Source organism: Sipha flava, unplaced genomic scaffold (genome assembly GCF_003268045.1).
Source record: "Sipha flava isolate LNK unplaced genomic scaffold, YSA_version1 279_pilon_pilon, whole genome shotgun sequence".
Lineage (NCBI taxonomy): Eukaryota > Metazoa > Arthropoda > Insecta > Hemiptera > Aphididae > Sipha > Sipha flava.
In genome coordinates, this window is record NW_020272945.1 from 133,840 (window position 1) to 147,589 (window position 13,750).

The 13,750-nt window shown below is 35.3% G+C and overlaps 1 protein-coding gene across 1 annotated transcript; it reads right to left on the reverse strand.

Annotated features, from left to right (window-relative positions):
* Positions 1-9,236: 9,236 nt before the first annotated feature.
* Positions 9,237-10,530, reverse strand: LOC112685489 (tigger transposable element-derived protein 6-like). Its single transcript, XM_025557407.1, has 2 exons — positions 9,697-10,530; positions 9,237-9,275 (listed from the first exon to the last, which is right to left on the reverse strand). The coding sequence occupies exons 1-2, from the start codon at positions 10,528-10,530 to the stop codon at positions 9,237-9,239; spliced, it is 873 nt and encodes a 290-aa protein (XP_025413192.1).
* Between the last annotated feature and the right edge of the window lie 3,220 nt (positions 10,531-13,750).

The following is a 13,750-nucleotide window of genomic DNA, read 5'->3' on the forward strand; positions in this document are numbered from 1 at the left end:
GCTAGATTTCGAGGGACGGTCGCACCACGAACCCGCAACTCTTCGCCGTCATCGGCTCCGTCGACGAATTCGGAGAACGTTTCGACCGCCGTGCGGGTCCCGCAGCTCGGTGCACGGTTGTTAAGTTTCACGCGAATCGCACGCGTCGACGGAAGCCGTTGACCTTATAGCGCTGTTCGGGCGTACGTGTTCACTATGTTTCGTCCCTGTCCTCCGGCCACGGGGCACTGCGGACCCTCTCTCCGGCCGCGCGAACCAACGCACGCCGTGGACGGTCCCGCTTGCTTTTCATGCGGGACGAACGTCGATGCGGCGAACGTGCCTCTTACGTAGCCACTACGGCCCTAGGCACCGGTCGAGCGTCGCGTTCCGATCGCGTTCGAACGCAACGCGCCGCAGGTTTAGCGCGAAAAAAAGGAGACCGCATCGGGAGCCATCGTAATAGTGTTTACGCCGTACCTACATCCCATTGAAAAATCATCGAAAACGGTCCGACGAGCGCCAAGTGACGTTTTTATTATTGTTGTTGACGGTTTTTTTTTTCGCGTTACGTTATATGGTGCACTGCGGATATCTCCGGGACCGGCGAGAACTTTTGGGGGTCCCGTGGCTGAACGGTTCCAGGTCCCTTCACACTTGTTTGACTATGATATACGCACAACTCGTACGCACTTTAGTTTAATAAAAATATTTAAATTTGCATCTGCGGCGAACGCGATTATAAAATAACTTTGTTCAAAAGGCTTAGACGACCCGCCCTCTCGGAGGTACGGGCCCCGAGACTTTAGCCCTCACCGCCCCATCCTCTCGTCGGCCCCGGAAATCATTACGTCCACCGTAGGTTTTCGTTATGTCCTCGTAACGTGTAACGGTTGTTAGAATGGTTTGTAGGCGGGATCAAATCCGTCGACAGTGCTTAAGGTTGAATAAAATCGCAACGGTAACGTATAACGTTTCGTGACCGCGCGTTTGTTATTCTTATTGTTCAATCATTTATTATTTTATTATTTTAATACTATTATTTTATCACTTTTATTATTTTAACCCGGCAGGCATGCAGTACAGACTTTTAAAGTTATTCGGCACGCACAGGTTTACAAGGAAGTCACGAGATGTTCACGACATTTACGCACAGTATTTTAATTCAATTTGCGTTTGTATGTTTCACAGATCGTGGAAAGCGTACTTTCCAGGTACGATACAATCTAAATGGTATACTGTATAACCATATTAAGTAATTGTCGTGAAACAATATCGTCCATATCGTGCAATAGTATTAATTTCACAGTTCCTTAAATGTATCACAGATTATGGTCAATAGACGTACAATTTTCGACTATAACTGCGTAATTAGTTACAGTTAATAATTAGAATATTTAAATAATTTTTCGAATTTAGAATCGTTCGTTTTGTTCAACGCCAAACAATTTTTTTGATTTTTTCGACCGCAAACATATTATTACAAATGGCCCTATTCTTGAGTTACACACGTTTATCTCATTCCTAAGCTTCACAGTTAATGTATGACGCACGATAATTACATTTCATCCACGACACCGTTCTCCGCACTTGGATGTCTGAATTGCCAGATCTTGTGATTCTCGTCGTTCGGAAAGAATTCGATCGTGTAATTCCGCAGATTTTCAAACATTAAATACATATCATATAACACATTGGGCGCACATTGAAACTGTTCGTCCATCAATAGGTAAACTACCTTCGAGATCTCTAAATATATTGAAAAATTCACTTTGCGCGAATCTACCGCGCTACGCACATCAGCAAATGCGTATATTGTCTCTTCGTAACAGTTACAATTTATTGACATTTATTCGATTTCTTTTTTTTCCCGTTAATTTATTCGGTTTCGCCGGTACGTTATGTGACACCACTGTGTCATTCGATTACCTATTTTACCCATACGCGTATGCGTTCCGATAAGATCTACTCGTTTTCTCGCGTGTACCCGCAAAAACGGCATACGATATAATATCATAAACTTTTTACGTCCATTCGGGCCATGACCGTACCGAATATGTATGTATTATGTATATTATACGATTATCATAATCTATTGTTCACCCGAAGCCGTGTCGTTGTACTTGTAATATTACAAAACACACGTATATCTGATCCGTTAATTTCAACTATTGTGCAATCAGGCACGCACACAAAAAAGGTTTAGGGGTTCCACCCCCTACCCCACGAAATGTAGGAAAATTATTAAATATGTTTTCATTTTTTTTTTTTTTAAGTAAAAGTGGCGTATAGATTATATAAGTATGGAAATGTAAAACCAAAACCCCTCCTCCAATATATTTTTGTGTACGCGCCTGTATGCAGTACGATTTTCGACGATCCGCGAATGTTTCCGATGGTTCGAATGCCCGCACCTACGCTGTACGATGACGCACGATCGGCGGACAAGGCAATATGTAAAACAGTGATTTTGTTGAAACAATGTTCGTCCGGTGGCGACCGATTCGACAAATATACCTTGTTCCCTTGAACAAACGAAGACATCAACGAGCGGTTAGAAATATAATCCACAATACGTAGCAGTTTTTTTTTTTTTTCTGACTAAGTGTGAATGAGCGTACTTATGTAATATCCAGATTTAGCCATTAACATATTATGTTATTTGTGTACGCAATTCATGTACGAATAATGTCGGAAACGCTATTTTATAGAAATCCGAATCAAATTGTTTTTTTAAGGTTTTTCGGCGGACCCAGTAATTTTACATCTATTCGTCATTTCTCGTATGTCGTGAATAGTATAGTATATAATTTTGATATTTTTAGGAAAATTTATTAAAACAAAAAAAAAATAATAATACATATTTAAGTGGTGTTTCCAATAGCTGCACTGTATTTTTATAGTATTCCTAATCGAGAAATGTTTTCCGTTCACATTTAATTGAACACGTATATGTATGAATCAATTACACATATTTATCTGTAGATTACCTAAAATACATAACCCTCTAATGGTTATCTTTCGACGGAAAATAAAATCTTTGTGGAAAATACGTACGTGCGTATTGCACACTTGCAGAATAGAGTATTTTAAAAGTTACAATGTACAAAAATGATGGAATCAACCGATGTACTAACCGAATATTGTTTGCTTATGATTCATGTTTCTTGATGTGTCTAATCTATTATTCCCAACAACTGAATGCGAATGGTTACCGCGACTTGAATCGTTATTTATATCCTATTCAAATATTGCTTTGTGAACACAGAACGATGTAGTCACTCAAATATTTTACTTGAATTATTATTCATTAAAATAGTACGTTACCGGTCATGCACGACCGTTATTTAAGAAGTGACTATAAAAAATATTAAATCGGTCGTATTCCGATACAAATAGTCAAGACGTTCAACAGAAACATTATATTTTAAAAAACGATATTAATTATTCAAAGTGAACAAAACAAGTCACATTATCCATTTTAATTAGTTCGGATTCTCTAACGACTTGCCATACACTACCGTATGTGATTTTTAGTTTTTTGACGTCAAACACAATTACTTAACATTTATTTGTGTTGAAAACTTTTATGAAGATATTATCTTATTTCCCGGAGGTGTGATTTTTAGTCATTGTTGTTGGTGTTTCGATAATTTGTTGCCAGTGTCCAGTAAAAATTATAAAATATATTGTGATAGATAAACATGTATATTTGATGGTGTTGGATCCGTCTTTTTACGACGTTCAGTCCGAAATAATACGAGAAACGAGTTGTTTAAGACTGTAACGATTACATTCAATAATAGACCGAACAAAATCATGATGTCTTGTTCGGGATCACTGAATTTGAATATTGGACTTGGAAAGAAAATAAAATATTGTAAATTCATACAGCGATGGCGCGTACTTCGCGGTATTGTCCCGATAATCCGTTTAAGCAAACGAATACGTACGGGTCGTTGACTGGGCGTTTTTACGAAATCTACAGTTCGAATTACACAGCGTCGACGAAGCGATTTTCAAATTTGTATGTATAACGCACGGTTTTAATTGTTTTCGCGGTAAAGCAGCCTGACAGTAGATGGGTGCCACGTATGTTGTCTTCTGCCTGCAAATATCCCACTCATCGTTGTCTACATCGGACGGTTTTAGGGTGAAGTTCGCCATGGATGCAAATAATCGGACGACCGCAATTTTCTAGACGACGCTATTGTCCAGAATACGATGTAGGCAAGTACATCATACAATGATATATGATAATCGTATGCCCCCTCCCCCCAACCCCGAGCACATAGGTTGATAGAACGGGAGAACACAATGATTAAAATTCGCTGTACTCGATTCCTTGCGGGCATCATCGGACACGTACTGCAATATTATTTACCCGTGCTTGGTTTTTTCGCGTTTAACTTTTTACTCGATCGGAAACAGGGATGGGCATGAAATCCGAAGATCTGAATCATCCAAATATCTTATATTTATTTATTCCATATGGCAATCGGATACAACATATATAGAAGTATAATAGATAGTGAACATGGTTAGTAACAGTATCGATAAAAACAGAAATAAAAAACACTAAATAATAACAGAAATCGTATAGTATATATACGTATATATATAATCGTATAGTATAGTAGTATATCCAAATATTTGAATATTCAAATCCGGATTTGAATCAAACCCTTATCAGGATTTACCGAAGTATCGGATTGTTCGGATTCATGAACTTGCTTATAATTATTTTTAATTCCTAGCAAAATAAATTATATTATTCTATTGTAACAACGAATTAACATTATATTTTATGCATTTCGGAATACTTCAAAATGTATCATATTAGTTACCAAAATAAAATTTTATTAAATTGTTGAATTTATTTTATACCTCTATGACTTACAGTGATGGATTGATAACCGAATATCCGATTGATTAAACCGTATAACCTTTGAATGATTATTTGAATAAGTTTTTCTGAAGATGATTGAAATGTATACTACAATACAACACAGGGATGATACGATAATGATTGTAATCGATTTATTTACACGGGACAAGTATTCTTAAGACCATCAAACAAACGTTTGAGTCATTGAACAGCAAAATTGAATTGAATAATCTGGATGATCCATGAAACCCGAATGATTCGGATATGCTCATCACTAATCGAAACAAAACCATACCGTCCTACGGGCATTTTCTACGACACGCGGTCGGTTGAAACTCCGAAACATCTCAGCGTTTATCGGTGTTTCGTTTTATCACGTCGATCGCGAAATATAAATATTATATTTTTCTCTAGCGTTGCGATGCAGCTATTTTGTTAAACGTCCACGTACAACATTTATAGGTACACGCATCTATACCGACATAGATTACACGGCTGTTGTGGCGACGTTGGTTTGTTCGTCAAATCGAATTGTACAAAACAAATGCCGATCGACAGTTCTATTTGGCTCTTTTTTTTTTTTTTCGCTCTGTCTGCTTTCCGGCCCGCCACGTCTCAACGTTTCACGTATCCCGGGGGCCTTCTAGTAGCCGCGTGAGTTGCCCGTCCCCGGTCCACCACATCGAGCAATACATTTACATTCTACCGAACCCTGGCGATTCCATCCAGCAGCTACGCCGTGCGTTTTCTCGCGTCCGAGAGGCCGTCGCACCCGGGCCGTGCTGTATATCCGTTCGTTTCCGATCGTTCCATGTTTGCGGTGATCGCCGGACGACGGACCTCTTCGCCGCCGCGAACGAGCGCGTAAACCGTAATCGCCGGGGACACCGGAGGGACGACGACACGTCCCGGTCGTTATCGATGCGCGCGCGCCTCCGTGCCCGAGCGAAGACCGTTTTTCGCGGTGATCATAACCGTCCCCGCGCTCGGGGGACGGATGACGCACGACGTCGCGGCCGGTACACGGGTTCGCCGTTCGGTCGTCGCACGCCCGTCATCGCATCGCCGCGTCGAGAGGATTTTATTTTTTTTATTTTCACGCGACACACATACGCGCACCACCGCGAACAATAGGCTACGAGCTTACGTCAGATGGAGGACTGGGGGGGGGGGGGAGAATAAAATTAAAAATTATAATAGTAAAAATCGCTAGTACAAAAAAAAAAAATAAAAAAACCGTACGCCAGCGCAACGCTTGTCACGTACACGTCTAGAACTCGTAGCGCACGCCGGGTCGTGAATATCTTATACGGGTTTTGTTTCATTTTTTTTTTTCCATCCCCACCCGGAGCACCCGCCGTTCAAGCGCGTGGGAAACCGCCGGCACGGCCGCTGCGCGCGGAGACGTTACTGTTTTGAAAATGATACATGGATAAAAAGCACCAGGAAAAAAAAAAGTATTGTATTAGAAACATTGTATTAGTATACATAAATATTAATGATAAAAAGTTAGTCGAAAGTTCGTTTTCTTATACTATTACCTATTTTTAATAAAAACTCGTTTTTATTTAAACGATGCTACTAATCGCGAGGTTAAATATGTACAAGAACATTTTACTAAAAGTTAATTGTACAATAAGTGCATCATTAACATTTAAACACTTAAAAATGTGAGAATGATAAAAAGTAAAACTTAATTTACATTAACGACCCACGGGCACGATTCAGTTATTTCATACAATCTTATAAGTTTATAAACCGACAGTTTATCTACTCAATGTATTGTCATGTGCTAACCTAGCATAAGGTGTACTAACATATCATGCAATCATGAAAAACGATATCTGTAATCGTTCACGGAACATTACGAATAACAGCTGATCGAAATGAGTTTATTTTACCCAAAGAGTAATCTATGATTTTTATCCTAACTATGCAGTAAGGCTGTTTTAATTTCATACCATGTACTCGTATTGTTTCGCATCGAAAAATGGTTTTTCGCATATATCCCGAACGGTTTCGTCGCGTGAACCGTTTTTCACACGAACTATTTCTTCCCGTAAAGACCTGTGCCGGTTGACGGGCGCCGGGTTACCGAATGTGAGTGAATTTGTGATGTCCGCGGTCAATAAGATCGGGGCCATAACTAGATGTGTGCGATACAGCGATGGTGGTCAAGTCGGAACGACGAGGAGAAACACCTGTACCGGGGGAATGAGAAAAAAAAATAATAATGATAATAACAATGACGCCGAGGCCGATGGCATTGAGATTGAAGTGGATCTGTTTCCCTTGTCAATACCGCCCCGCTTCGAACGGCAGCCGTTCACGGGCCAGCTGAACTTGTGTCTGATCAATAACAGCAAGTTAATCGAAATTATCAAAAAGCGATGGCGACACATGATTACCGATTGGGGGCGGGATCTGGAGTACCACGACGGGAGCAAGTAGGTACAACAAAGCGCAACTCATCGTGAAGAAGCTGTTGGATGGAAAACCAAAGCTTGCCGCGATCCCGCACGTTAGTTGGTTTCTCTACGCGGATGAAAACGACGAACCGACCTTGTTCTCACTGCCCCGTGGGTTTATATAACATTAACACCAGCTTCATGGACATGTTTAACAACGATCAACTGGCTTTCATCATCGTCCGCGAGATGGCTAATGTCTCGGGGTGCCTAGACTACGAAATGTTTAACCTGAAGATTTTGATTATGGTCTCTCGGATAACGAGCAACTTGGTCATCTGGACGCTGCTGTCCCCGTATTTCGCTCTTCTTATTACCATGTTGAATATACTAATAATGAGATTCGTCTACTTCGTGCCGTGGCGTGGCGAAACGACTTTTTTCGTGTCGTGGTTCCGTTTGTGAAAACAAAGCCATGAGACGATGAGAACATGTTGGGTCACATTAGTAGTATGTAGTAAGTATGTAGTAAGTACGTAGTTAGTAGAACTAACCTCTTATATAAGTATTTTTGTTTTTTTGGCAGTGATTAGCAGCTATGACCACATAAATACATATGTTCATTTACATATGTTGTATGAATAAAATACTAGATTGCGTTGTTGTTTGATTTTTTTTTTTTGTTTGTTGGTGAACATTATTATTGTTCTGAATGTAGTGATAAACGTATTTATTTTTACACTTTTATAAATTATTGTAAATATGGTTTTTCTATTATTATTTTTTTGTTTCTTTCATTATTATAGTTTATTCATATTAATTATTATACATTATATTTGTAATCATAATCAATTTTAGCATCACATCATATAATATGAATAAATATTATTGTTTTGTAAGTGGTCAATAACAGTAACCACCGAACACCTCAAAACGATTTTATTTTATTTTATAACTATCAAGTATTGATTATTTCTTTAATATGGTCTCTTGTACTCATAACTTTAAGTCTTTAACTTAACTCTAAATAATAGATAAATAATAAATAAATAAACAAAAATAAAAAATAATAAGTAAATAATTAATAATAAGTCCAACTTATTATAAAAGTTACCTATTTCTTATGTATGTTCTTATACTATTTTAGTTTTAAAATATAATATGATGTTTGTATTAAGAATTGTTATGTAAATCAGAAAGTTTAACACATATTGTATTTTCAAGTAAGCAAATGTAGGTAAAATTCTTATAACTAGTAATGATAAAAAAAATGTTTTGTTATACAGGTACTTGATTAATTTTATGATATATTAATTTGTGATATAAAATATGTATTATTAATAATACTTAAAATTACCTGAATTTGAAAAGACGTAATCTAGGGCAAGTATTTGAGTCGGGACGTGTAGCGATATTTACGTGTAATGTGAAGTTTTAGGTGTTTAATATGTCTACATAATTTGTTGTGTTTTGTGAGGTGTCTAATAGATTAATGTTTAAATCACCTAAAATTATAATTTTTGATTTTTTGTGATTCTTGATTATATTGTTGATTATAATATTAAACTGTGTCAGGAATGTGTTAATATCGCCATTAGGAGATCTGTAAATTGTTAGTATTCCGTAATTATGATCATTGTATTTTAATGTTGTAAATAAGCAATTAGTTTCCTGAATTATTAACTCAGTAGTACTATGAATAATATCATTTTTTATAAAAATCACTTCTCTATCTGATCTACGTAAGTTATTTTTTGTATTATTTATATTGAATCCTTTACAAAATCAAAAATATTTAGGGTTGAAATCTTTGCCTATCTATGCTTATGAAACAATTATAATATCACATTTATCATTTAGTGATGCATTTAAATATTCTAACTCATTCATGTGTTTGGTTAAACTTCTAATATTTGTATGTAGTATATTGAGACTATTATTATATTTTGATAAGCTTTCGTTTATTTCATTAATGCAATGTATTTTGGTTTTAACAGAGCCTAAGAGTTTATAAATATTATTAATTGAAGCCATATTTGTTTGAAAGACGTTTACTAAAATGTTATGTACATTGTGTATAATTATTATTATGTAAAATAGTTTGTTTATTATGATTAAAATTTTTAAATACAGTAAAACTCGCTTAAGACGCTCTTTAAGGGACCAGCTCACTAGAACTTCTTAAGCGAGAAAGCGTCTTATGCGGGAATGAAAAAAAAAAATTATGTGATTGAAATATCGAGTTTATTTTTTTATTATTAAACATAATTTAATGAGAAATACACTTATAAATTAATTATAATTACAATATTCATCTATTTTTGATTGTTTAAGGTTCTGACAATGCGTTTCAGAAAGAAAGTTTTCAATTTTATTAAGACAACCTAACATTTCTTCGGAATTTTCAACAGAGGATAATACTTTCCGAATTTCCGATAGGTGTTGCAAACTAGCAGTAATTGTAGGAGTAGATACTGGAAAGTCTTGATCTTCTTCTTGATCGTCGTCTTCTTTCTCATTCTCCGCTAAGTTCGTATCAGCGATTATTTCATCCAAAGTCCGAGTGTTACTGGTTACGAGTTCATCATCTATTGTTGTATAATCAGCAAAATTTTGCAGAAGTTGAAAGTCCTTTTCTTTTAAAGGTGAGCTATCAGCCTGTTCAGAGTTGTTCAACACACCAAATGCAGCTTTATGAAAACAGTTTATTATTACATCTGGTTTAATTTCATCCCAAGCGGCACTAATGTAATGTATGGAGTCCAAAACATTAACTTTAGTTGAAATTTGGTCGGTACTCTCCATGTCTCTCAAGTACCGCTGAACTAACTTTTTTCGGTACTTTTGTTTTATCACTTTAATGATACTCTGATCTAGGGGTTGTAACTTAGATTTAGTATTTGTTGGAAAGAAAACAAGTTTTATATTGGTAGTGGGGATATCTTTAGGGTGAGCCAGACAATTGTCGATGAATAGAATAATTTTTCTCTTTTGTTTATCGAAAAGTGCATCTAGCTGTTGAATCCAGTTCATGAATAGTGTTCCTGTCATCCAAGCACGACTTTGAGCAAGGTGTTCACATGAGAACGTACGAACATTTTTGAAACAGCGAGGAGACCTACGTTTTCCAATGACGACCAACTTCAATTTATGGGTGCCGGTAGAATTTGTACATACTAAAACCGTGAGACATTCCTTGCTCAACTTTCTACCATGGCATGTCTCATTTTTAAAAACAAAAGACTTATCTGGCATAAGCTTAAAAAATAATCCGAATTCATCAGCGTTCTATACATCGTCAGGAGCATAATCGCGCAGTAATGAAGGCAACACGTTATTTTTCCATGAAATTATATCATTATTATTAACACTACTTAACAGCCTACTCCGAAATATATCCAGTCAACCAGTCGATCCACTAAATTCGGTTAAGTTAAGACGTGCGGCAATCTCCATTATACCTCCATTTATTGGATAATTTAAACTGCGAGCTTGTTGAAACCACTCCAATAAAATATTTTCCAACTCTTCATACTTCCCGTGTTTTAATTTTTGTCGTTTGCTGCCACCTAATATGCTGCTGTATTCTATTCCATGTCTGTTTTTCAATAAAGTTCTTAAAGTAGAAGGAGGTATCCCCAGTCCATTAACAATATCCTTTTGTTTTTTTTCTCAACCAATTCTTCATCGTACTTCTTCAAAATGTTAAGTTTGTCCGAAATCGATAGCGCTTTACGTTTTATACCACTAGCCATAACGAAATGACGGTCATACACATGTGAACGAACAGCACTTACTAAATCTCATAATACGATGAAATACAGTAAAACTGTTTTATAAGTATTGATAAAATAGGTATAGCATAAAAAAAAAAATGATAAGAACACGTATAATACTAAAAATTCTATTTTTATTTCACAAAACTACTAAAATTTATCGCAATATGCTGAATAAAAAAGCGTTTTACCCGATTAGGCAGAGAAAAAATGAGCGTCTTAACAGGTGGTTTTTACACTGATTAGTATAGGAAATGTCTAGGGACCGACGAAAAACAGCGTCTTATGCGGGAAAGCGTCTTAAGCGAGTTTTACTGATGGAATGTACTATAAACTTTAATTTATACAATTATTGTTGTATTAAGATTAAAAAAATATACATTGATTTTATTGTAAGAACAGAATGTGATGAGCAGTGTAATATACGCTTTATTTATGTCTTGTTAGTTTTTTACGCCTAGTGTTTTTGATTTTTCATCTTTCTTCATGAGTATGTCACCGTTGTTCAATTTTTTTCTTTACCATACGCTCTTGCTTTTCCAAATAATGATCATTTGTCCTTAGTTAACCGTTCATTTATAAATATTTGGTTTTTATCTGGACAAGTATTACATACGTTATTTGTTGTTATTTTAGAAATTTTACTATTGCGGATTAAATTTTTTTTCATTTCTATTGTTTCCAATTTTGCTACGAATATACTATTTGAATTCTTATTGAAATATTGTTTATTTGCCTCTACCACTTTGATTTTTGTGTTAGTTTTTAATCTAATTTATTTTATGATTTCTGTGCAGTTTTCTTTGGGAGTATGAGGTATACCGGCTACATCAATGCTTTTAATGAGGTTTGATTGTTCTAGGGCATACATTTTATTTTTGATAATCGTAACTTCATTTAGTAAATAATTATTTTCATTTTCGATTTTTAAATTTTTCATTTCATTAAGCAACGAGTCTACTTTTCTGTTAAAATTATCAAATTCCTTACCCATAAATTCGACAGATTGTATAAGTTCTTCAATTTTCGTTTCAACCTTTACTGGTGATTGGATATTATTTATATTTGAATTAGTTTGTTTGTGATCACTGTAAATGTATTTTCCTTTACTCAGCTTTGAAATTCTTTTAAAATTACACTCTGAGATACCTGCACAGTAGAAATATATAGTTTTTTTACATATGTTAGATTCTAGTGTATCTTCTTTGTGTATTAGTTTCTCAAGGTATTTGGCAAACTCTATATCCATACTAATAATTGTAAAAGCAATAATAATGATGATAAGAAAAAAAGATAAGGGAGTCGGTAAATAATCGACTATACCGGACAAAGTCTGGAAAAGTACTGAAAGTACTGAAAGTACAGATGAACACTTAACTTAAGACTGTTTAGAAAAATCTATCAACTAATACTGTTGCTCCATTAAGTTCCAATCTCGGTATAATAGTGGTACGCATAAATGTAACTTGAGATATTATATACATCTCCAATAACTTATAAAATTAGAGGTAGAAATAATGAGGTGATTGAAGGGACGTTTTATAGCCAAAAATTACAAAAAACCAAATTTTAAAAATCTGAAATACAAAAAAGAAAAAAAAACATGTGGTTAAAGATGAAAATTTTAATTTTAAATATTTAAAAGGTACCGTCGTTTCAATGACTCATGAAGGTAAGGAAATATATTGATCAAAATTCGAATCCTCGGCTTAAAGGTAAAGATATAGATACGATTTTAAGTTATATAGATACTAAAAAAGCAATAAAATGTCTATTAAGAAGATACACAAATTTATGAGAAAATATTCAGTGGGGGGGGGGGGGTAAAATTCCCCCTCTCGTATAATGAAAAAACATCAATTTATATATATGAATCGGGTGTTTATTAATTTGTTATAAAATCAAAAATAACTAATTTTAAAATTCAAGTCAAAAATATCTAGTTTCAAATCTCAAGTCAAAAATATCAAAGTTTTAAATTTAAATAAAAAATATAAACTTAAGTCAAAAATTCTTAAATATTAAACAAAATATATTCAGAACAAATAAACATGAAAATTGTACAATAAACCAAAATTGCGCTCAATGCTCATAACGATAAAATATATATTTTAAAAAACGGAGTAGATACTTTAGTTTGGTGACATTATAAAATAAATAAACCTAGAAATAATTATACGGTCCTACTGTCCATATTACCATTTAATTAAAACAAATAATTTCAAATTAAATAAATATCCCAACCATTACCATATGAAGATCTAATTTTAAATATTATTGTTTGAAATGAAAAAAGTATTTTAAATATTATTGTTTGAAAATCTAATTTCATTTTAAATCAATTTATTATAATTTATATACATACATCGTCGTGCACAGGACGTGTCAGCCGGGTAACGGGTTAGGTTGGGCCGATGACAAAAAAAAACCAATATTGCGTGTGAACTCCTGGGCTCAGGAGGTCCACAGTTTTAGGCCTTACGTGATGTCCACGCAGGCTCGCGGGGCTATCATGAACCCGACTTGGTCAGCCTTCTCTTTCATGCGCCTCTAGACCTATTTTTTTTTCCTATGTTCTGGCCCGCTAAATTTAAATTTTCTAAAAATTGGCCCTCTAGTAACTTCGAGTTGCCCATCCCTGGTATAGGCGAATGACTAATCGAACAAAAGGTTCGTGGTTTCAAATATGAGCGTCTGCA